The sequence below is a fragment of the Cololabis saira genome, chromosome 2, assembly GCF_033807715.1.
Source record: "Cololabis saira isolate AMF1-May2022 chromosome 2, fColSai1.1, whole genome shotgun sequence".
NCBI lineage: Eukaryota > Metazoa > Chordata > Actinopteri > Beloniformes > Belonidae > Cololabis > Cololabis saira.
In genome coordinates this window covers 12,949,475-12,975,380 of record NC_084588.1, presented here as the reverse complement: position 1 = coordinate 12,975,380, position 25,906 = coordinate 12,949,475, and the positions used below count along the sequence as shown (strand labels likewise).

Genomic DNA, 25,906 nt, shown 5'->3' with positions numbered 1-25,906 from the left:
ATACATGCCGCTAATAACAACAAAGCCAGAATTTTAAGCTATTGTGTAAAAATATTGCATGAAATAATGTATACCTATATTTCATTCATTCATCTAAAGTAACAAAATAAGGTATTTTAGTGAACATCCTATGAAATTGGTGATTTCACGTTGGTAGCCAGGATCTGTACTGATTTGTACAGTAAACGCCGCCTGGTGGGACCAGTGGCCCTTGTTTCTGTCGCTGCTGTGCAGCTTGGTTGGAGTGTTGGCTGGAGGACAACGCACGTGAAGGGCAGGGCTTTTGAAACCGAACATAACTATGGTCAGAGCAGGATATTTCCAGACATGAATGCAAGGGCCCTGTGTTTTATTTTTTATTTATTTTATTTTTTTCCCTGGGAGATGAAAGAAACAGCTGAGGGTTTATAAATAAAGGCACATTTTAAACCCTCCTCACTGCTCCAAGAAGGATCCTCTTGTATTTGTGACTGCTTGCAGCTTCCGAACCACGCAAAGACCTCAGGGTTTCACAACTTATTAACTAATCCCATCAACTAGTATAGATTAAGCATTTCTTTACCACTGAAAACAAGTAAAAGAACCTGATATGATAAAAACAGCCTAGAATCAGTGTTTAGCTACTTATAATTGCACAAATGTCATTGTAAGATGGGTAACAATATACTTTATTAGTGCTTTTGGGTATAAACTTCTATCACTAAGAAATTCCAAATGTTTATCACAAAGTGATAAGTACAGCCGTATTTGCTAAAGATCCAGTATTCACTAATCACTCAGTCCCTCAACAAGCTCTCACCTTATTTATCTTGTCATGCTGATGACTACAGGAGTATAATCGTCCAAACAAATCAACCTGCTTGCCACTTGTAGAGCATCCCGATCACCCCCCACCCATACTTTTAGCTTTAGTCCAGGCCACAGCAGCACATACCAGCCATCCTTTCCCTTGTATGGCAGCCTTTGTGGGTGACTGTATTTAGGGGAAATGGCTAATATTTAGGGACTGGAACTTGAAATGTTAGCTGGGCACCTATTTTAAACGTGCCCCATGAAGTCCTATACATAGCGCCAACAGTAAGAGGGCCACATATAGGACAAGGAAAGAGACTTGAGTATTGGTGGCAGCTTCACCAGTCAGACCGGCGACACAAAAAGCTCTTTGGCTCCGAGTCTTTTGATTCTGTTCACTCCTCCCTCCCTCACTCTGATTTTAAGCTGCTTTTCTTCATTTTATAATATTGGTATTTTACTAGTGCCAGCTACCGATAAGACCATTTATGGTTTAATTGGGGATAAATTAGGATGAGTACAGACTTCATCACAAAAGTGGGAACAAAATTAAAGTTGGGTTGTGCGCCAAGATACTAAACTTAAGAATACAATGGATGGATATTAAAAACCAGGCTGAACAGACCAGTTCTGGACATGTTAGCTGTGATGTACCATTTAACTCGATAAGAAACCATCACTCCTATTGGTAGTTACGCTCCATGATTTTATTTAACCAAGAACTATTAGAACTGCGAGTGTTTACATCCTGCTCATCATTAATGGCCAGTCTGGAAACGGAGCAGGGTCCTGGCTCCTGGACCGTCAGCTTTGCTAGTTTAAATATGCTGTTTCTCCAGCTTCGTCCTATTGAGGAAGTCTAAAGTTATTAACCAATACCACGGTTTGCAGTATTATTAAACTTCTAATTTTTAAAGAACTTTACATGCCGAGTCAGTAGTCAGAGTTTTTAGAGGGATCGATGCGACAACTATTATCCATTTCAAGATGATGGTGCTGCCAAGTTTATTGTAAAAGATTTTCTCCCCAAAGGAGTTACCGGTAGTGTTGGTTAAGGTATGCTCTGTAACCGATGTTTAAAAATTGTTGGCTAGTTTCTGAGAGTAAAGTCGTTAACCTACTTTGAGTCTGGTTGTGAAACAAATATTGTACGCTTGAGGATCACTGCTCACTAGAGTTTTTAACTAATTACGATTATTACAGAAGAAGAAATTATGAAAAAACTCAATTATTTTGTTTAAAATATATTGAAACTTTTTACATATTTACAGTTAATGTTTTAGACTTATATTTAAACTCTACAGCTCAGTATAAATTAGCCATACCAATATTAATAACGGTATTGATAAATTCCTAACCCCAATGCTACCCATTAATGGGAAAGCACATATTTCTTAATAGGCTGGAAAAAAAAAGAATATTATCAGTGGCGGAGCAAAACGGTAATAAGGATCTCTCCAAGGTTGTGACCAAACTCATTAATTCATTCATGCATCAATGCTGCGATTCTTTTTGATCAATATCATTACTATTATCACAGAAAATTGTAAAGATTACATTTATTTAACTAATGGAAAAGTGTTACTTACAACATTGTGGTATTTTGAACAGAGTTAAAAGAAGATTTTGTCATTCTGTTGCAGAATTTCTGAAGACGATATGATGAACAGTTTCACACACTCGGATAATTTTAGTACACAATGAAGTAAACAAGGACTGGTGTCACAAATCACACAAGATAATTCCCCGTCTCAGAGGAAACCTCCTCTCACAGCTACCTCAAGGATTGATTTCACCCTCTGCAGGAGTTTTGTGTTCACGCATTGCCAATTCTCACTTCTCTCCCATGACGGTTCTGTCCCTATGTTGCGCTGTTCCACCTCTTGTGTCTTTCACGGAGCACAGTGGGGCAGAATTTAGGTCCTAGAAAGGTGGAACGAAATAGCTGTGTAAATGGGGCTTATTTTAACAAACGAATAGGATCTATTTTGCAACACTAACGTTATGAATTACACAACATGCTTGGTACATCAATAACAGTGAACCTGTAGATAAACGGACATAAGTGAGAAAATGTGAATGTGAAATGTCTTTAAATATTTGTTATCCATTGTTGATGTACAGTAATCTTTATATCAGTTTATAAGTCTGAAGTGTCCATAAACATGTAAACGGTAGAATTCTCAGGGTAATTGTTTTTCTCCTAATTTCACTGTTGTTTTTCAGTCCTGACCAGTGGAGGGGGCAGTCAGCAGCACAGTCCCCTAAAGCGCTCCGTGTCCCTCACACCCCCCATGAGCGGCCCCAGCAACCAGCCCCTGGGCCACGTGTGGCTGTCCCAGGAGGACCTCCGGACCGCCAGGGGCCCGGCCCCGGACCACGCGCCGCTCTCGCCCCAGAGCAGCATCGCCTCTTCAGGGAGTGGAGGCAGCGAGCACCTGGAGGATGCAGGTTTAGGAGGAGGCTCAGGGCTGCACCGGAGCTCCTTCCACGAGGAGGGGAGTGGGATGAGAGGTGAGAAGGATAAGATCTGGGTAAAAATGTTTGTTGTAAGATGTTACTAAATCATATACACTGAAATTCTTTGGTTTTATAAAGTTATTTATGGTACACATAACAAATTAAGGGAAACATCACATTATTTTTGCATTAATTGTGTGATAAATTGCATGAGATTGTTGGAGGATTCCAGAGAAACGGGTAACTAACCCATAAATAGCTCACATATAAAACCCTCACATATACACATGCAAAATAATGTTTCTGATCTTTGCAGAATTAACAGTATTTCAGCATTAATCGTGCTAATAAATATGCGCTGATCTTGTTACACGTATAAACAAAAATTGAGACATCAGAGGATTAACAAAGTTGTATTCATTCAATTGAATTGTTTTTATAGCGTCTATTAAGACACAAGTTGTCTCTAGGCGTTTTCCAGCGACCCAGAACATGACGGCTGGACAAGTATTACATAAAAAGTGGCAGGTAAAAATTCCTAGTGGGAGAAAAACCTTAAACCAAACAGTGGCAATACAAACTTGTTTCTCTTGGACGGGCTGTACTGGAATGAAATTTCGTTGTCGGGATGCTGACTCAATGACAAATAAAATTAATCTGAATCTGAAGAGGGAAGAAACCTTGAGCAGGACCTGGACCATAAGGGGTGGGGGTTCGACTCCTGCTAAAGTCCAGCCAGTTACAGAAGGAAAAAGGAGATAGGGAGACAGGAAAGAGAGAATGAAGAACAGAGAGAGGGGGGCATAGGTACAGTATATTGTCAAAAGTGCAAAAGGCAAGATATATTGGTATTAATTATCCATGAGCAGGAGAACTAAGAGTTCTTTGTTCATATGACTGATACATGATTAGATGGTGAACTGCAGAAATAACTATATAAACAGTTTAGACGGCAGACACTGAGGTGGTCAGAGGGTTGGACTGCAGGTGAGGATGCAGCTCCTGAAGCTCTGGCCTGCAAACATGTACAGAAGAGAAAAAGGGGGGCAGACCATCACAGCAACAAACTACATGAACAATGGAGAACAATTATGGTGATGAGATACTTGTAATTAATAACTGAGGGTTGATCTGAAGAAAGGAATTCCAAGAAAAGGAGAGAAGAAGGGGTGATGGGCACCGCTCTCTGCATCATGTTGGTGTCCCCTGCAGCGTAGCTCTATAGCAGCATATTTAGGATGAAGCTCTGTTTCAGACCGCCTGCTCTAGTCTTGTCCTGTAGCTGCAGCTAGGACTACTCACCCTAACATACTATACACTGTACTGTACTGGCTAAGTGTTTAAAATCAATGTATGGTAAATGTTGTCAGCACCAGAGAAGATGTCGGAAGCTGATCAGAGATGTCTTTGTGTCTGCTGTGTCCTTCACAGATGTCCCTGCATGGTTGAAGAGTCTCCGTCTCCATAAGTACGCTGCTCTCTTCTCTACAATGACCTACGATGAGATGATGTCGCTGACCGAAGAGCTACTGGAGGCACAGGTTCATAAAAAAACACATTTAGGATTGCTTTAATTTCATTTTACTTTGGGAGGGTTCTGTCAAGAACAGCATAAAAAAAAGACGAACATGACGATTAGGTGATGCAAGTCCTGCAAAAGGGAAATGCTCAGTTAACGCACTGTTTTGCTTTTCATGTGACTTTGGGAAAGACTTTGTTTTGTGTGCCAGTGAGGAAATGCAGAAACGTTTCTTGAGTCAGGACACGTCCTGTCTCAGACACTGCTGATGTGAGCCGAGGCTCCTGGGAGAGACGCCTCTAACATCATTTCTGCCCCCAGCAACACTGGAGCTTTCTCTAAGCTTGTTCGCTTGTCATCAGAGTTTAAGCTCAAAACTTTGAAACCTTTGAGAGATCGGCTCAAATGAAGGGCTGAGTTCATTTATTAGATGTAAAGTAAATATAAAACATTTTGGTCAACTTCAGTTTTTTAACTTAAACTTTCATCGTGTGTATCCTATGTTGATAAGACGGCAGGACTGTTGATGGCGTCAACGTGTTATCAAAAGAATCTGATACATCTGGTGATCTCATCTGTGTCCAGTACAGTAGATTTTGTCTGGTAAAAACAAGAGGTAAGTGTTGGTGGTAATTCTCAACCATCCATCATGAGGGTCCTACACAAAATCAATCCTCCAAGGTTCAACTTTCTGCTCTAACTTGGTTCGTCTCAGGATGTCTAGAGGCTTTGAACTTCCACGGAAAAATCTTGGCTCCTCACATAAGGAATGTTTGTGTTTTTGTTTCCTTTTCTGTGGTTCCCCTCCTAGACATAGAGGTAAAGTTGCTGTTATGATGCTCTTTTAGACGGACTCAGTCTTGTCCTCGGTCACACTCCCATTTACTCGTCTGTCATTGGTATATTAGATCTCTTAGTCACCTCTGACCTGATGTCCTCTCTGATGTTCGTCGTCGTTGATGTGTGACATAGTTCCATAAACTGACAGTTATTGTATGAGGCGACCAGGACACAAGTGCAGAGTTACTTTGGCTGATTTGTGATGGTGGTACAAGGCATAGGAAACTGCAGGAGCCAGATGACGCTTCCTGAATGCAAATGTTCCTTCAGATGAGATTGAAACTGATATTGTAACTTGCACAACTCTTTTGTGCTTCTTAACTTGGTCCTTCTGTCCAACAAGCAGTCATCAGATTCCCTGAGCTGATATGTAACGCTCTCCAACATCTGCAGTTTCATACTTCGGCTTGCTTGTCACAAAATTGATCAAATTCTTATTTTCAATATTTTCCTTTAGTTTAAGTAGCCAACGTTTGTCATCATGTTCTAATATTCTGGTATTTATGTGTTTAAAGCAGAAGGCTTAACTGGCTGGTTTTCTACATAACCAGATGGCATTTTTGGCTTGTTCAAGACTGAATGTGTCTTAGGAGGACGACTTATAACATTAGGATGCGAGGGAAGGGTCAGCTATTGTTTGCATTATATACACACTCAGCTTTCCACAGATCCTGACCAGGAAAAACTGTCTAATTCAACAAGATTCCACAATTCACTACAGTACGTCAGGGTTCACAGCTTTTGAACAATTTGTAATAAACCGTTATCTTTATAGATAGATAGATAGATAGATATAACATTTAAATGTGCAAATTTGTACAGGAACTGGGAATTCTGCATTAATGTATTATCTGAGGTGGTGACTCCTTCCCCACATTTTTATGTAATGAAATAAGAACAATCACTGAACAGACAAGGTCTGGGCTCCAAAATCCTTTTTTACTTCTAAGGACAAGTAACTGCTCTCAGAGCAGAAATATTTAAGTCTATCATAGCTTAAAAATGAGGAGAAACTTAATTTTAACTTTAAGTTTTAATAAGAAAATATGGTGTTGATTAAATATTTTTGCATAATGATGTGATAAAAGACATAGATATGACAGTTAACATTATATTGATAAGGAAAAGCTTTCTTTTCCTTTAATTCAGCAGTTCTGAAACATTTGTGCAGAAGGCAGTTACTAGCAGAACAGCTTTTAGTTTTGGTGCGTTAAAAACATAATAAATGATAGTTCTCGTTACTGCAAGTAATGTAAATATAAATATATTTATATATATTTGGGTCATATTATCTAGATTTGATCAAGAGTATCATTATAAGTCTATTATATCTTGTTACTGGTTTGAGGGTAGACATGCTTGACCGTTAATCATTTTGGAAAGAAAAAGTTCAAGTCAAAAATAGGAATTGTCTTCCTTGTGCGTAAAGACATTCATCGATGCAGCTAAATTTAACCGGGCTACAGCTGACCAGGAAGCGGTACACTTCCTCCAGGTGCTGCCAAGTCTTTCTGTCGGACTAATGTGATGAACAGCCTCGCAGAAACACGTCTCACACCAGACAATACAAGGGAAGTGTCTTCTCTGAGGACGAGTCGGTGTGCAGTTTGCTTTATCTGAAAATACCAGGCCACTCATTGTCGGTAAACGAGAACTACAATCTGTTTAACCTTTCCTACACTCTTTACTGAGGGTCAGCATATGCATGGTTTGATTTCTAGTTTCACTTACTCAATGATTTTCTCAAAAACAAAAAGATCAAATACTTGACTAATGTATGTAGTTTTCTCCACAGCGCACCTCAAAGATATCAAGGATTCTTTCCCACATGCAGCAGAAGTACTATGAAATCAGATTGACTCAACCCACTAGCTGCACTGATAAAAACAGAAAATTCCAATAAATATGCATTAAAAAGACAGTAAAAACTCACTGAAAACAAGATTTTAAAACACTTGGCTCAAGTCCAGACATCTACATATTTGTCTAATATTGATCTGACTTTTGTTTTACATTTTTCCAATGTTTTTTTCTTTTTCTGTTCCCCAGCAGAAAGTCACTAAAGGAGCAAGGCACAAGATTGTTATCAGCATTCAGAAACTCAAAGAGAGACAGCACCTTCTTCGCAGCCTGGAAAAGGTTAGAGTAATTACATATGAAATCCTTTTGTTCCTTCCCTCTTCACCTTCACACGCCGGAAACATGAACGTGAAGCTTGCTGTGTCTTCTTCTTTTAAACTGGGCCTGTAATCATAGTGGACATTACACATTTCCACCTCTTGTTCCATCCTCTGGGAGTGAGGAGGGTGGTCTTTATCAGTCGGTGTTATGTATCGGAGATGGCTGGAAATGGACAATGACACTCAAAGACACACCACAGGAGGGACTTTTTAAGCCAGCTAAATTCAGGCATAACCTTTTCACCAACACTTTATTTTAAAATGTGTTACCACTGCATTTGTAGGGCTTGGGAAACAAGACACCTGTTGCTTGGTATTTTGGGTTTACACAGACTAACATACAGACGTGACGGCCCTGTGAAGGGAGGGAGGCTGATATCATGCGAATAGTAAAGGAAAAGTAGATGTGCTTTTGATTGCTGCCTTATTTCTTGCCTGACATGTCAGTGTGGTCGACGATCCCTCAGAGTCAGCACTTAGAGAGAAAGAAGCATTTTTTTATGTCACTTGAAAAGGGAGACAAGTAGCTCCACTACTAATATATCTAATTTAAATAGATTTTAAAAGATTGTCATAGGTTCTGTCAAATAACTCTTCATGTGTAGTCACCCTGACTCCCATTGTCATTGACTGCTGCCAGGATGTGTTGGAGGGCAGTAATCTACGCGCCCCGCTGCAGGAGCTCCACCAGATGATCATGACACCGATCAAGGCGTTCAGCGGCGGGGAAGAGTCCTCCCTGCAGCGCCCCCTGCTGAGCCCGGAGAGCAAGAGCGCCGCGCCGGGCTCCCACCTCACCGGGGGAGGTGGCGGGGAGGCCGAGTCCGGCTCAAGTGTGATTGCTGAGGGGGATCTACCTGGGCAGTTCACGCGTGTCATGGGCAAAGGTGAGGTGGACGCACCAGCAGTCTGTTAAGATTGATTCCATGGGTGAGAAAAGCCTCACGTATCCTCTTCACTCTCACCTCAGTTTGCACCCAGCTCCTGGTGTCGCGGTCAGACGAGGATAACATCAGCTCCTACCTGCAGCTCATCGACAAATGCCTGATCCATGAGGTAGACACTCCCATCATGCTGCAGGCTGATATTTGTAGCAGTTTGTAGAATTGTACATTTCCAAAACTGTCTACTTATATACGGTTTACTTATATACAAGTAGACAAGACCGTTTATATGTTTATATTTATATATATATATATATATATATATATATATATATATATATATATATATATATATATATATATATATATATATATATATATATATATATATATATATATATTATATTATATATTCTTTAAAGTTTTGATTTTGACAAGTAATTCATTGAATTCAGTTCTTACTTCTACAGTTAACTATTTTGAAGCTTTCATTGACAATATATACAGATGATTACAAAAAAATTACTCGAATTTCATATAGGCTTGTACATTTTCAGAAAATATAAAGAAAACTTGTAAACATGCCTTCATATCCACGATAATTTACAAGTGATTTTTTATCAATATATTAGTATAAATATAATTATACTCGTATGTTATTAGTATATAATGTTTTACAGTGGACATAAAAAGTTCACACAGTCTTATGAAACTGCAGTTTTTTAAAATGTAAACATATGAATTATATGCATATACACTTCAATAATTTGATCTTTTAACAAAATAAAAATCTATGTGGGAAGAAAATAGATTTTTTTTCATAATTATAGGCTTCTTAAAATTGCTGCGTGGCCTAATTGTTGAAAAGTACTGGGAGAGAGACATAAAATATCATCAAAGGTACTGAATGTACCATGCAAGGCTGTCGTCATCAATAATGGAAACAAATGTGGCACCACAAAAACATCACAAAGATCAGGATGAGTTTCTGACTGGTTCTGGTCACTACGTACAGGGGTCCAGCATCACCTTTCTTACAACAAAAAGAATATGTCTAAATTATTTAAAAAAATAAACTGTCACCGCAAAACGTGTGAAAATGAGGTCTGGTCTGATGAGATGAAGGTTTGGCCTTTGGGCTTTTGAAAGAGATTTTGGTACAAAGCCAATAAATAAATCATCCAACAAACACTATAACAACACTGAAGTATAATAAGTAAGTAGGTAATACGTCTGACAGCTATTTCTGTATTTGCACTGTATATTCAAACCTGGCAGCCTCATAATGGTGTGTATGCAGTAAAAGTCTGAGGATTAAAATCCCTAATAACACGAATTCAAAGTAAATCGGGTCAGTAATGGCACAGGGTAAGTGTCATACCACTGATGATAAACGAGACTCGTGGAAGTCTTGACTTCTGTAAATGAAGTTCAGAATTACAAGGTTGTTGTATAAGGGAGCGGTGCCTCGCTTTAATGTTTCTTTAATGTGGAGTTATTGTTCTTACTTTCACTCTTAATTTGTGCTCCCTGTCTTTTTCTCCACTTGTCAGTCGTTCACAGAGACGCAGAAAAAGAGGCTGTTGTCATGGAAACAACAGGTCCAGAGGCTGTTCCGGTCCATTCCGAGGAAAACCCTCCTTGACATAGCAGGGTACCGACCACAGAGGAGGTACTTTCTCAGAAACACAGTGAAGATGCTTCAAAGAAATCATTGCGTCTCCAGGTTAAAGGAAAACATAAAGGTTTCTGTCTGCGTTTGTACAAGAAGACATTTCAACATGTTTTATTACACAGATGAAGAAATGTAGAAGCATAGACTAGCATCGGAAATTACGTAATCATCAATGTAAGGTAATATTGCGGTATAATTAGCATTACTTCAGATCAAGCAAAAATTGGCATGTAAATTATATATTTAATCAAGAATTTATTTTAGTTTGTTTGATCATTTTTGCCTCAAGTAAAACTCCTCTTACACATCCGTTGCTGTGTACCAGCTTCATTGATGTCGGTTGTTTCAAAGAGGGTGATTTTTATTCATTTTTCTTCTGTGAAATGGTCTCGCCACTTTTCAGGGATGAAGTCTTTGTCTCTTTATTTTGCCGCAGCAGGTTTGGTCAGTCCAACTCTCTGCCCACCACTGGCTGTGTTGGGGGCAGCGTGTCGTCCAGGAGGAACCTCCACCAGTTCCACATGCCCTCCAGGAGCTTGCCAGGTGCCAGACTGGGTTTACTGGGCAGCGGGGGGCTGCTGGGACCCACACCCCGCAGCTCCAGCAGCACTCCCACCGGCCCCAAGCAGGGCAGGCATGTAAGTGCAGCGGGGGAGTACACTACAAACACACTGGCTGGTGGAAAAATTACAAAAAGTTGATTATCAAAGGTGTCTGCAAATATACACTATCATTCCTGACCATGATCAGCAAGTATTGTTTCATTGATCGTTTGGAATCCATTAGCTTTGTCATCATTGAAAGAAATTAAAAAAAATTATAGTTGTAGGGTTCATATGTTGAAAAAACCTGGAAAAGTCATGGAATTTGAAAATGTCATTTTCAAAGCCTGGACAAGTTTTGGAAGCATACGGTAAGTTCACCCCAAAAGTTTTGGAAAAGTCATGGAATTTATTTTTCTCACTTAATGATAACGTTTAGTAATAACAGCCTATAAGGTAGATTTAAAATTGATCAACAAAATATTTCGTATCGAAAAGTCTCGCGTGTTCTCATGCGTGACGTGCTTAGCATCTTGCGCATCATGCAGATTGGTTATTATTACAGTTATTACAGTTATATTAGATTACTATACAACATATACTACAACATAGTGCTGGTATATCAGTGTTAGTTTAAACAAATGTTTATTTTGTATAAAACCATTATTGTCATTAGATCTCCACTGTAGTGACTTTTTACATAGTTTTATTCCTATATTTCATTCATACATTGGTGTTTTAGAGGGTCATGTATAGTCATGGAAACTTGCTGCCAAGTCATGGGAAAGTCATGGAAACCTGTTGGTTAAAATGTGTATGAACCCTGTAGTTGGACAAATTATAGTTAAAGGATGTGTGGCATTTTTGTTTTTTCGTTTTGTTTTTGAACTAAAACTAACAATTGGTGAATTACCTACATACAGACCTACATGATTTGAAGGAGTATGGTTTGGTTTTCCAGCACCCATTTACTGTTTTGCGAACACTGCATTATCTGGTCATTCATAAGATTATATTACATCATCTTTTCTTAGTTGTGTTCGTGACTTTACAAAGGAATATTTTGCAGTGTGTAATAAAACATTCCTTTTTAACCACGCATTCAGCCAGAAATAGTCTTTTTATTCCATGACAAAGTAAAGCGGAGTGAGGAAGACGAGCGGTGGTGGGGTGTGGCGAATGAACTGAGGTGAATGGAACTCGCAGGCAGGTCACCCCACATACCAGAGGCTCTGCGTCAGTGCCGAGCACTGAAACGGGAGGAGCTGCAGAGCTGCTTCAGACCGTCTGTCAGCCCCACTCTGCTCCGGACTAACCCAGCTCAGTGGAAACCTTTCTCCCCCCCACCACTTCTCATCCTCTACAATAGGAGGAAATACCTCAGTTCTTCATCACACTGGAACTTCTTATGTCCAACTGTAGCGTGGATTTGCAAGGGGAAAAAGGGAGTAGAGGGCGGAGAGAGAAATGTGTGAGTCATAGTTTGGGATACGTAGCTGTGGTGTTGGAGAAAGAGGGGCAATGAGAGGGAAACACACACACACACACACGCATATATATATATATATATATATATATATATATATATATATATATATATATATATATATATATATATATATATATATATATTTGAGAGAGAGACAGTCAGAGGCAATGAGAACAGTGTGCAGGCATTTCCTGTTTTTCCCCAGCCTGCAGCGCGGTAGGGCCGCTGGGGGGTTGAGGGAGGGGCCTGTGACGGTGGTGTCGGGGGTTTAACGCACAGGTTACTGTGAGGAGTTCATGCTGGGAGTCTCTCACACCGTCATTCGTTGAGGACCGGACACATTGTGGGAGATAAAATGGTTTAATAAACTGAGGTCTAGGCTTGACCAAGAGAGTTCTTTAGCGGTGAATGATCACTGAAAAGCAGGAATGTAAATTGACTTTAACTTTTAAATGTCAATATTTATCATCTTTAGATTACCGTCAAAGAGTCTGGACTTCACCTGGGTAGCCAAGTTTTTTATATACTCAACTATATTGGGTTTAACTTAACTTGTACTGAATAAGAAATCATGTAATTTGCTATTGACGTCTCCCATTTTGGGATAGTTTCTGTGCTGTGATTTCTGCCATCATTTATGTTGGAAACATGACTGACAGTTGCAAACAACAAAAAGTCTTAATTTTTTAACACGTCCATTCATTTACACCAGTGATTTTCCTGAAAGAGAGGGAAAGAAGCTACACACACTCAAACAGCTGCTCTTAAAGTATCAGTAGAGTTATTTGCTGTATTTTGTACTGAAACTTGAAACGCATGGTTGGTTCAATAAAAAAGTAGCTTCTGCACTGTCAAAGGATGGCTGAATGAGCCACTTTGGAAATTCTAGCATTTAAGAGCAGAGAGTCCTTGGCAGACAAGAGCATGTTGTTCTGAGCTATGTTGAACTTTGTTAGTGTCAAATTGACAATAAATCAATAAATGTTATTTTTAATGAGAGCAAGCCGTTTACATTTACACGGGCTGTAGATCAACACCTCACCTGGTTCACCTTCAACAGAAAGATTACAGCAAGATGCTTCGTATTATTGGGATTTATACAGACAATAATTGATTTTTTTTCAGCCACAATTACTTGTCTTTGTTGTGGTTCATTTCCTTTGTAATGCATCTAAGGTTAACATTTAAAAATCCTCCTCAGGGTCCGTGGTTTGCCAACCCCGGAGGAAGTAACAGCATGCCCAGTCGGACCCACAGCTCCGTGCAGAGGACCCGCTCCCTCCCGGTTCACACCACGCCACAGACCATGGTCATGTTCCAGCAAGCCGGTACGACACACGGGACGTTACTAACTCCATGAAACAGCTGGGATGCCTACAACTTCATGTTTGCACTTTTACAACGTGCAGATTATCAGCTCCTGTGACTTGAATTGTAGGAACATGTAGCAAGTTCAAGATGTTTGAGAAGAAGTTAATTTTATAAAAAACTGTCATCATTATTGGAGTTTGCACGTGCTCCTCGTGCTTGCCTGGGTTTTCTGCGTGTATGTTAGGTTGCACCCCCTCCTTTCACCCGTAAGGTCCCGTGACCGGACCCTGTGTAGGATTAAGCAGACAGAAAGTGAATGGATGAGTGAATTAATGAATGTTGTTATTACTTTATCAAGTGTCAAGAGTTTTGAACATCATTAAAAAAAACACAAAAAAAGCAGCTGGTGTGTGGGTCCTGAACACATCAAAATATTTAAGAGTCGTCAGCATCATAACGCAGCTTGAAGAGCACCAGAACTAGAATACATTGATTAGTGGTTTTGGGGAGAACTGACCAGTGGGTTGGTGCACTTTAATCCAGATCGCGATGGTATAAAACACCAGCGCAAGAAAAGAAGGTCAAATCTAAAAAGAAATCATACAACGATCAAGTTAAGTGAAGGAATTAAAGCAATCAGTCTCCATTTCTGTCAAATCAGTTTGTCAGCAATGGTTCACCATCGATCCTCCGATCTGAAAACCTGACATTGATGGAGATAAAGAAGTGACTGCACAGAGTAAACTGTCGTCTGTCCTCATTCTCACATGGCTTTAGCTTCTATAATCCATCAGAAAGTCCGTCCAGTCTGCAGGTACATAACCATCCGATCTAAAATGAGGGCACAGCAGTATTGATTACTCTCAGAGAAGCATCAGGGAAGTCCCACCCTTTCACCTGAACAAAATGCACCAAAGACCAGAGAGCTGGACTTTAACTTTTAAAACACACTCTTCCACAAAATATCTTGAATGTACTTGACACGGGAGCTGGATCTTAGTACTGATCTCCCACTCACTTAATTTGTATTCTTAGTGTTTCAGGAGAGTTGCCGGTTTTGATCTCGGAATTTATAGTGGCAACTTTTCTTCTCAGTAATTTAAAAAACATGGGAAAGATAATAAATGTATGTCTTACTGATGTTGGATTGTACATTCCCTCGCATCATGTGGATGAGTCACCGTAAAGTCACATCACAGATGGTTCCACTCACGTTGGAAAAAGCTCTTCCCTGGAGTTAAAGATTTAAAAAAAAATCCTTTAAATGGATCCGCTGCAGTTTCTGTGGTCTACACACACACACACACACACACACACACACACAAAAGAGTAGGAACGTTTTCTAATAATTATAAGAAGTCTAAAAATGCTCCTGCGGCTCTAAAACCTCAAATAAGAAACAGTCACTGATTCTTATGAATGATGGCTGTTATGCAATAGAAGGGGACGTCTGAAAACACAAAAGGCCATAAAATGTAGAAACATTGGCAGTAGTTGGTTGTGGGGCTATTTCTGACTCGGAGTCTCCCACTCACGAGTTGTTATGTGCTCAGGTCACAGTAACCGCTGGTGCCGGGCCCAGTGACCCTCTGCTGACTGGCCCCGTCCCGCAGCAGCAGTGGACAGTAAAGGACACACTTGGACTTCCTCTGCTCTGTCTCTTTTTAGAATTAGGAAGGAAAATAGTTTTGTTTTTTTTAAAGCAGCAGAAAGGAGGGAAGTAAGCAGGAGGGAGGCTGGAGACTGCAGGCCAGAGAGGAAGAGATGGAGGGAGGAAAGACTGAGGAGTCTCACAAAGAGGCTCTTTGTGCAGCGAGGAGGGGGCTCCCTGGCCTGCCTCACTTCCCTTCCCTCTTTCCCTGACTCACTTTCTTTCTTAGCTTTCCCGTCTCTTTCTCTCTTTCTCCCGTCCTTCCTCTAGCGTTTACCACCCCTCCCCTCCCCCTACCTCCAATTTTTCTTAATTAATTTTTAATTTTCCTTGACAACTGCAGAGTCATGCACACAGCCTCCCTGGAGGAGGGTTGTAGCTGGATCTGGGCCAGAGTCCTTTCAAAGGCTAGACATTCTCCTTTCCATTTGTCCAACCCCCCCCAAAAAAATCTGTGTGTACATGCGTGATCTGTCCTCCTCTCGGCCAACTCATGGATAAATTAGCATTAATAAATGAAAAACAGTAGAGAAGATGAGAGTGTGTGCACTGTTTTCCTCTTTTGTTGTTATTTTTTGCCCCAAGTGTGTTTGTGTCTCTCGCTCTCTCTCTCTCTGTGTGTGTGTGTGTGTGTGTGTGTGTGTGTGTGTGTGTGTGTGTGTGTGTGTGTGTGTGTGTGTGTGTGTGTGTGTGTGTGTGTGTGTGTGTGTGTGTGTGTGTGTGTGTGTGTGTGTGTGTGTGTGTGTGTGTGTGTGTGTTAGTGTGTGTGTGTTAGTGTGTTAGTGTGTGTGTGTTAGTGTGTTAGTGTGTGTGTGTGTGTGTGTGTAGGGGGCTAGAGGGCTCTGTTGGCAAAGGGGTTATGGTTGGATTTGGATCCTAAAAATAGCTCGGTGTGGACTAGTGTGCATAACTCGGCTTGTGTCTTTGGCCACAAGGGACTTTCACTGCCCAGCCAGTGTTGACGACTCAGCTGGGGACTAAACGGCTCCTAGAGGTTGCTAGGCTGCACGCTGGCTTAAATACACACCTTTATCTCAGGACACACACTCCCGGCCTCACACAGCCTCCTCAAAACGCTGGCCAGCCTCCCACAGCTGAGGTCAGAGCAGCCACGCACACCTGAGACGGCCCGTTGCTGTAACTGCAACACGACAGGCAGTGTATGAAAACTGCTGAACAGATATGTCAGAAATACATTTATAATAAGTTAACATTTGGATGTTTCAGCATGAACATGATGATTTATCAGTTAATCAATTCATCTTTTGTTTTCCTTCCATCTAGTTCCAGTTTATTCATTTCTTTGTTGTTGTTTTTTTTGTCTGTTTTGTTTTTAATGGTGACGTAAGTTTTGATTACAATACAAAAGATGTCATCAAATTTAATTTAATTTAAGTCATTTCAATAGTTCCAACTCTGGCTCATAGTTGTCGTCTGCGAGGAATATTTCTGTAGTTCAGACTGACGTGTCAATAATCTGTTGGTTTTTATGAGTAAGTTCAAGTTGTATGTTGATGTGAATTATTGATTACTGGTTTGATCTGATCAGTGATTGTCCCATTGTCTCATCAGTGTTCAACACACAGAATACACATTTTGCTGCATCGTTAATTGCTTAAATTCCAGACACAGAAATGACCAGGATGCTCCTGTTGCAGTGGCACCTTTTCTGATTTGACGTCTTGTGCATCTGAGTGCTGCGTTATGATCTGATTATCAAGTCCACTCTGATTGGAAACTTTGTTTCAGTGGATTTTCTGTTGATGTGAATTTATTACTTTAGTACTTTGCCAGAGTACCATATTTACATATATTCATGACAAACTCTTCAGCAGAACTAATTTAAAACCTAACAAGAATGAATGTGTGTGTGTACGTATGTATTTATTATCATTACTGTTATATTGTCCGTAATTTTTGCTGCATTTTCTTGCTTGCTAAACTTTTTTTAGCCTTTATAATTGTTTTTATGCTTGTATATTTGCTTGTGTTTACGACTTCTAATGACTGGTATTGATTTGCTTTCAGATCTTCAGTTACCAGTGACGGAGCCAGACATAAACAATCGGCTCGAGTCTCTGTGTTTGAGTATGACAGAGCACGCCTTGGGAGGTGAGTTTGTTCAGCCAAGCTGCTCCTGTAAAAGCTTTGACGTTTCACGTAACTTATGTCTGTCGTCATCACCACTTTCTGCTGCAGCTAACAGCATTTTCATCTGGTGACTTTGAAATTTTAATTTCCCTTGTAAATGTTTGATTATGTAATCTAAACTGTAAATGATGAAGGTGATGCATCTTTTTTTTATGTTGAAAAATAACTACAGACAGCCACCATTTATCTGTATCAGTGTTTTGGGTGTCAGGTTTGGAAGATTAGATCACTGTTTAGTTATAGGTTTATACACACTTGGACACAATTTTTGGTACCTTTCAATTTAAGAAAGAAAAGCCCACAATGCTCACTGAAAAAACTCGAAATTGACTAAAGTAATAATTCACCAAACAACGGCTTACTACAGTCAGACATTGTTTCGAATTGAACTAATTGCACCGACCTGGACAAATGAGTTGGTACACCAAAAAACAAATATTGATAATAATTTGAGCTGTGTGTGATCCAGAAGGTCCACAAATGTGGCACCAGTTGTGGTGAGCTCAGTTTAAGAGAGAAATGACACGAGGAGAGCCAGTGGTTTAAAGAGCTTCTCTCAGATCTCAAACATGATTTACTTCCACAACTGTATGTGGAAGAAAACATCAGATTCAAGCCAGCTGCCTGAAGTCTCTGTGACACGTCCACACAAACTCATAGATCATAAATAAATACACAATTAAGGATTAATGAAAATGACATCAGCCAATCCTGTTAAAGCATTATGACTCCAGAGAAGACAAAGAGCCCTTCACGTTGGGATAATGGATGGGACTCCACATGAAAACATGACACAAAGCTCGACAAAGATCAGTTTTTTATTGCAGGTAATATCAGTTTTGTCATCTCCTTATCTCTTACACACAAACACCGAGCTGCCATTGCTGAACTGAAGAATCATGGGAGTGAGTTGAGTCAAACTGCAGGAAACGTCCTCAAACACAATGTTTAACGGGTGCAGGGAAAAGGATGTTGACGTTTGGTCAGCAGGTGGTCGCTCTTACAAACACTAGTGCAGCAGATTAAACCTTGACTGATGTCGACTTATACACTCAGAGACTGTAAATGATGTCAACGTTTGTAAGAGGAGAGGTTTGTGGTAAAGAAGATCTAAACATTTCAGAGATGAAAGTTCTGAGATCCGTAGAAAACGAGCGGAAAATAAACTTACCTTTTAAAAGGAGCGCAGCCGCCGCCGACTTCTGATCAGTCTCCATAACAGCCAACACACTCTGGTGGTGGGCATTGATCTGACGCCAAGAATTACCACATTAAGTTCTTACTACAAACCTGAAATCTGCTCATTGATTTGATGATTCAAACGTTATTGATTGCAGCTTATAGCTGGGCTTCTTTAACCCGCTCTGCAGTGTCTTCTGCAGTTCAAACCGACACGAACCGGCTCCATCAGTGTCACGAGGCAGGTTTATTTTTGTGGAATGAAAATGTCCTCCAGCTTGCAGCCTCACTGCGTTTTCCTCCTCGGCCGCTCCAGAGGCAGCAGCTGGCAGACTGTTTTTCCCTGAAAGGCCCTATCTGTGTTTTGACAGATGTTCACACCATGACGATGTGGGTTTTGTTTTCTAACCATCCACCAAATCAGTGAATCTACAGGCTTCCACACTTCAAATCACATGACCCTGTTGAAATACACAAGGTCCACATGCTTGGAATTTCTTTTAAAAGAAGGAAAAGTCAATAAAGGAGAGATAATTACCATCATGGACTGAATTTGATCACAATTAAAATGTTACACTGCAAAAATTCAAAATCTTACCAGGAATATTTGTCTTATTTCTAGTTCAAATGTCTCATTTTTAGTCAAAAAATCTCATTACACTTAAAACAAGACTCATCACTGGAAAAAACAACAATTTTCACCTGTTTCAAGTAGATTTTCACTTAAAATAAGTAGAAAAATCTGCCAGTGGAAGATTTTTTTGCTTGTAATAAGAAGATAAATCTTTTTCTACTTATTTCTTTATCTAACTTATTTGACCATTTTCACCTGTTTCAAGTAAATTTTCACTTCAAATAAGTAGGAAAAGATTTATCTTCTCATTACAAACAAAAAAATCTTGTTCCACTGGCAGATTTTTCTACTTATTTTAAGTGAAAATCTACTTGAAACTGGTGAAAATAGTTGTTTTAAGTGTAATGACATTTTTTTTGACTAAAAATGAGACATTTTAACTAGAAATAAGACAAATATTCTTGTTAAGATTTTGAGTTTTTGCAGTGTAGAAAACATTTTTTCATTGTTTTTAACCCACTAAAGCCTGGGGGGACTCGCATACAAGCGTGCTGTATCAGGCCTTGATGGATTGAAGACTTTACACAAAATGCATAAATGAAAGAGAATTAGGAAGGCTCTTCAACAGCCTGCAGATCATCTGAAACCTCAGTTTTATTGTATTTAGGAAGCAGACTGTTCCTGCAGGTCGTTACTGGACAGATGTAGGATCTGACATCCTCCTGTAGCTGCTGGAGTCTCTGTGGACCACGCAGACCTGAACCCTGACATTGTTTCTCTCTTCAGATGGTTCTGACCGCACATCAACGATATGAGACGGGGACCCGAGCGAGAGCAGCAGGGCGCCGCAGGTCCACGAGGGTCTCTCACCATCCGCCACCTGAAGGTCAGCAGTCGTCCCGCCCCCTCTCCCTGCAGCCGACGGTAGAGCTGGACCGGACCGGGCGGGATCCAGGAAACACAAGCTGGCCGCTCATCAAACGGCAACGCAAGCTATCACGTCGGTGCCGTCCATCGTCGGAAAAACACCCACTTCCTGCTCCGCCGGCATGCTCACAGTCATCTGTGTCTGAGGAGAGAGGAAACACGGCTGGAGACTAGCGCCCCCCACCCCCCGCAGGGAGCCGGAGGCATGACCACAGTCCAGTCAGCTCCATCCGGAGGGAGATGCTGGCCTGTGAATCAGCCCTTAACACCATACACTGCAGTTCATCGATAACTTTAATAATTACCTCAGACCCCGAGACGAGACAAGCAGAGCCACAAGGATCCAGAAGGACGTTTGAGATCTTCCTGGGCTGATTCCAGTGCAGGCCAAGCGTCCAGAGCGGATGTTTGTAGAGCTTTGGAGGGCTTCATTGCTCAGTATTAGGTTGCAAAAAAAAAAGAAAACATTTATTTGTATTGTATGTTTTTATTGTTTACATTATGATGCTACTTTCAGAGGGTACCGAAACATGTTATAATTTGTGGTATGTCTTGTGTTAAAGCCGTCATCGTTCGTCTTTTTACGCCGTTACATCTCACAAGTAGCAATCACACTAGTTTACAACTAACGAAAAACTAACATGCTTATTCTTTATCTTACCAGTGAACAGGGAAAGACAAGTAGCTCAGAGAGAGAAAGAGAGGCGGAAGTTAAACAGATGTGGGGAGAAGGACAAGAGGAGGAAGGTGATGGAAAGTAGTAGAGGAAAGGCATCGAGCTGAAGTGATTCTGAGAAGGGAAGCGGATGTTTTAAGAAGAAAGACCTCAGAGGCAGGACCTTTGAAGATGACAGAGGAAGATGATGTCATGTCTGATCACGATGGGGATCCGTTCATGTGAGTAAGCGTAGGGGGAAGCCAGTCTGGCAGCGCTCGGCCACGTATTCTTCACCTACAACTTGTACTGTATGAACTCTGAATCCAAAGCCATTATAGGTAGAACACATTAAAAGTAGTTTATAGGTATATATCTTTATGTAAATGTAAATCTAAGAGCAGAACATTAGAGGAATCTGTCTGCATGTTTAGATGTTGGCTTTTTTTGCTAAAGCAGGGTGACGTACTGAAGCTGCATGTTACAAATAAGGAGGAGAGAGAGATTAGAAATGTGGAGTGGAAACGGGACGTAGGTTTGATTCTCCCTCCCAGACCGCATCGCTGGGAGGGTTGAAACCGGGGAGGAAGTGCACACCGTAGTCTGAGATCGGCTCTGTCGTTAGGGCTTAGCTCCACCTGCTGGTCATGTGCAGTAACTACAGGACAGACCTGAAGAGACACGGGGAAGCTGCACACTGGTGGATCAGTGGAAGATGACAGTTCATAGAGCGGGTGTGTTTGTACAGATTGCCCGTGTAGCTCAGCCTCTTTTAATCTCATGGTTATTCTGTGTCTTAATATTCATCCTCGCTTTTTTTTTGTGTCTGGAAAAGAAAAAGTTTATATTGAAATAAGCTGGTGAGGTTACTGGAAAGGTATCAGAGTGAGTCCTGACCCGAACCGTCGTCTTTGGGAGGTTTCTGTTGTTCAGTTTCTTTATTCATTTTCTTGCAATTCTATAGTATTTTCTTTGTATCCTGCACTTGATATGATAATGTGATACTCTAAAATCCAAACGTTCAAGGCTCAACGGCAGTGCTGCGCGTTGGAATCGGATAATACGGGGAAGAGCGGGCCTGGCGGTCGCCGTCGGCCGTAGAGCTCACGTCTCGGTGAAAACAGGAAAGCAGAGCAGTAAAAAACGAGCAGCAGAGACGAACGTACCAGAGTTACTCCCTTCTGTAGGCTCAGAGCAGGAACATGTCGTCCAGGTGAAGGACCAGATCAGTGTTTGTGCATGTTTTGGTTCAGTGATTCTGTTTTGCACTTGCAGATTATAAAATAAATACGTTTTTTTATTTTACATCTTTGCTCCAGGCTTTTTAGAGAGATGTATATGAACTCCATGAATTTTTGCTCAGATGGATCTCATACTTCGGAAACCTGTAGAAAGTTTTATTTTTCCTCTCACGACACTACAGAGCTCTTACAGACGGACAGCTGTGATGCGTTCAATGTGTGACTTGTATTAAAGGGACAAAAACCTGCTTCTACTCTGTTATAGGACCCGTTTCTCAGTCGGTTGAATGTGCAGATCCAGTGATGCCGCCTTGAAACTCCCGTCTGGAGTCTGGATCTGACGACACACTCACGCAGCTGGAGGGGTTTTACAGCTGGAAACTAAGGACTTTGTGCTGTTTTTTTCTTTTTTTTGTTTGTTTGTTTTTAATGTGTGTGTTTCTACTCGCCCGTAAATCGTTTGTGAATTCCACCAAAGTGTGAAAGTGACATGAAGTCATCAAATCCTTCAAATCCTGGATGCAGAAGCTGGTGTTACACATTTGACTTGTTAGTTCCTTCTGATGCTTCTTTGCTGTGACGTGGCATCAGGGTCTCATCATCTTTCAGTGTCACTGCCTTATGAATCAGTACTTCAAGTTAAAACAATTATTTATTCTTTTTTTTTTTTTTTTCTTTCCTTTTTCATATTTTTTGCAAAGGTTATGCTGATCATTTAGGTGATTGAATATTTAAAGTACCATATGTATTAACGTGTTATGGCTGGTGACCATACATACATCTCAAATATTAACCAAGTTATTGTTGACTTTTACTTGTTGCTGTTGTTATTTTTGTTCGTAAGTGTCGGTGTCGCGCTGAGATTTTTCCTTTAAAGCCTTGCTGCCGGAGTGCAGCCGCTCCGTCTCACAAGCATCGATGCTCCAGCAGCTTCAGAGCTCGGTGTCAAACAGCAGTGTGACGGTGTTGCAGGAACTAGACGGATCCATTTTGGGCAGATACGATTTGGATTTCAGATCTGGACTCTGAGCTCGGTGCTGTTTGTTTGGGAGAGGTTGCCAGTTGTGTGTATTTTTTTTTAGTTTTTTTTTTTTTTTTTAGTCATTAACAAATTCCATGCAAAGAGAAATTCATAAAGTATTTTATTTTTATCTCAGTATTTTCTCACTTGAAACAGTTGTGCTGTGTACGTTTAAAGCCATTTTATGCATAAATACCACCTGTGGCCACATGGGGGCAGCAGACAATAGAAAAAGGCCACGACTGTTTCGAAATAGCAGATTCAACAAGTTTGGACTTTGGCGTTCCTGCAGTTTGGTCTTTCTGCTACATTAAAGGTTGAATTGAACATGGAGAAATGCTGAAAGTTAATTTGTTTCACTATGGACTCCTGCAACAAGTGTATAAAACTGTTACTTTATATGATGTGTTTTAATGGGTGTTATGCTTTCATATGTCAGTCATGTTGTAAAGTTCCCTTTAAGAGAAAAAACACTGAAAATGTTGGACATTTTCAGATACTCTCCATCTGGATAACAACAAAATTGAAGTTGGAGCATCTTTTTCTTTTCTTCTTTTCTTTCCCCCCATTACTTCTGCTTGTTGATGGGAAGTGCATTCTGGGATCATTTTCATCTTAAGCCTCCACTGACTGCATCCTCCATAAACAACACATCTGGAGGTTTAACTTCACTAGATGTGTCCTTTGAATTGAATCAGTACTTTGGTTGTGATTACTGAGGTACAAACACGCAAATCAAGCGTATGGATCTGCTCACGTTTCAGCCGCTGGCACACGGAACAGCGGAGAGCACCTCTAGTGGAACAGAGTGGCATTACAAACGCGTGCAGGTCCCTGCTGGACTGCCCCCATGTGGTCACACGTGGCGTTACTACGCAGCGGTTTTAACAAAAGTTACTCGAACAGTAAGAGTGTTTTTCGTGGATTTAACGGCTCTAGTGAGTTTTAGTTGCAGGAGGACGACATATCAGTGAGGTGCAACACAGCTGGTGTTGGATCACTTGTCTTTTTAGAGGATTGTTGATTTTAAAGAGTGTCAGTCCTTATCTAATCCATATTATCAAGGGGAATATTTAAGAGATTTTGTGTAGTTTTTTTTGTTGTCACTTTCCATACCGCTGTGCTTAGCCTGAGCTATGAAGACACGCTGGTGTAGATTGCATCTCAAAGGCTTGAATCAAGGCAACTGGACTTTGTTTTCTTGGTTTGTTTTTAAAAGCGGACAAAAGCCCAACGACCCACAGGAGTGACGGGAGGTTTGACTTGACTTTAATTGATAAAAGCCTTCTGGGCGGAAGCTGAAACATCTGTAAGAACCAAGAAGGTCCAGCGGCCGTGATTCAGGTGGTCAACAGTTCTAAAGGTGTTGGTAAAAAGTTCAGACTTATTTCAGTTTGCGTTAAAGCACTACATCTCCTTTATTACCACCTTTCCTACAAATACTGACTGATAACTTTAGATAACTTGGTATGGCGTGATTTTTGTTTTTGTGGCAGTAAAGTGGCATGACTTGTGTGTGAACGCAGACGTGCAGGATCTTCCTGCCGCTCATCTCTTCAAACCAAAAGCAGGTCGGCGGCGTGGGCCGCCCGCGCCGCCCTCGGCAGCAACACTGAGTTCACCTCGATATTCCAAAAACCTGTCATTTACTTTGCATCATGTATGCTGTTGTTGTTTATAAATAGATCCTTCAGTTTAGTCCGTTTATGTCAGTGTGGGATGCCAAGACCGTTTCTGTAAATGCGTCTGCATCTTTTCTGTAAGTGTTACCGCTTGACTGTGCTCCTTTTACTTAATGTAGTTTTGTTTTTCTCAAAGAGCCGATGTCCTGTATTGACTGCAGGCTTACGTTTATATTTGACTAAAGAATATTGTATGTTAAATGATTGAAAAAAAAAAAAACAAAGAACATGTAGAAAAAGAGTAAAGGAGAAAATCTGAAGAAAAAAAAAAGAAAGTAGTTTATATTTTGAGACTGCATGCACAAGATGGGAAAGTTATATTTAGAATAACAAACGGCAGTGCCTTTTTTATACTTGAGACATCCACCCCAAATGTAAAAATGGTTTTATATGAACTAAAAACTCTGACGCTGCAGGACGAGTCTAAGCGGCGGACGTGAGCGCTCAAGGTCACGCTGCAGCGGCGCCACCTTCATCCTCGTCTCCTCCTGTGAGCCACAAATTAGTTTTTCTTATTTTTTCTTATGCTGATAGGTCTTTTTTTTTCTTCTTATCGACGTCCCAAATCGTACTGGCGCTACCCTCAGAACGGCTTATTTTGTCCAAATCAGTTCTGATTTCTGGAGTTTGTACAAAAACCTGCAAGAGAATAAAATGTAACTGAATTCGACTGGATTTGGTCGAATGCTTCAATCCATCTTTCTCACACTTGTCTTCGGTTTCTGTCCCGGCTGCTCTGAACAGGTTTATAGATCAGTGTCTGTTTGGGGGGTTGGACAGCTGGACAGATGTCAACCCTACGACAGATGGAGATGTTGGAGGAACACGATCATCTCTCTGCTGCTGTTTAACTCACCGCAGCGCCAGCTGCTCCGTATCATTATATTTAAGAGCTAAAAGCCAAGTTTGTCATTTTGAAATGACTCTTTTTAGGTGTGCCTTGTTACTAACTTACATAGCGACATTCTTGCATGTGAGCTGCGTTTATGTTGTAAATGTGAACTTTAAAACTTGGATCTGAAGCGAGAGTGGAAGTATGCAGCTCGAACGTGAACTCGGCCGCCTGCACTTTCTTTCTATCTCTAAATGTGTTTTTTTTACTTTAGTCACGACGTACCAGAATGCTGTGATTT

The 25,906-nt window shown here is 40.7% G+C and overlaps 1 protein-coding gene across 7 annotated transcripts in view; it reads left to right on the top strand.

The window, feature by feature from the left end:
• The window catches only part of samd4a (sterile alpha motif domain containing 4A), a 57,419-nt gene extending 32,419 nt beyond the window's left edge, over positions 1–25,000 (top strand). Inside the window, exons 4-14 of one of the 7 annotated variants that reach the window (XR_009783944.1) lie at positions 3,019–3,306; positions 4,684–4,793; positions 7,661–7,750; positions 8,432–8,678; positions 8,762–8,847; positions 10,229–10,347; positions 10,787–10,988; positions 13,583–13,709; positions 17,372–17,455; positions 20,034–20,133; positions 22,336–25,000. Coding sequence is in view for 4 of the 7 variants with exons in the window: in XM_061738219.1 (XP_061594203.1) it covers positions 3,019–3,306; positions 4,684–4,793; positions 7,661–7,750; positions 8,432–8,678; positions 8,762–8,847; positions 10,229–10,347; positions 10,787–10,988; positions 13,583–13,709; positions 17,372–17,455; positions 20,034–20,062 (1,382 nt within the window). In the remaining 3 variants the exon portion in view is untranslated. Of the gene's footprint in view, positions 1–3,018; positions 3,307–4,683; positions 4,794–7,660; positions 7,751–8,431; positions 8,679–8,761; positions 8,848–10,228; positions 10,348–10,786; positions 10,989–13,582; positions 13,710–17,371; positions 17,456–20,033 lie in introns of all 7 variants that reach the window. The other 6 variants (XR_009783943.1, XR_009783945.1, XM_061738259.1 and 3 more) reach the window with 6 other exon arrangements.
• The last annotated feature ends 906 nt before the right edge of the window (positions 25,001–25,906 follow it).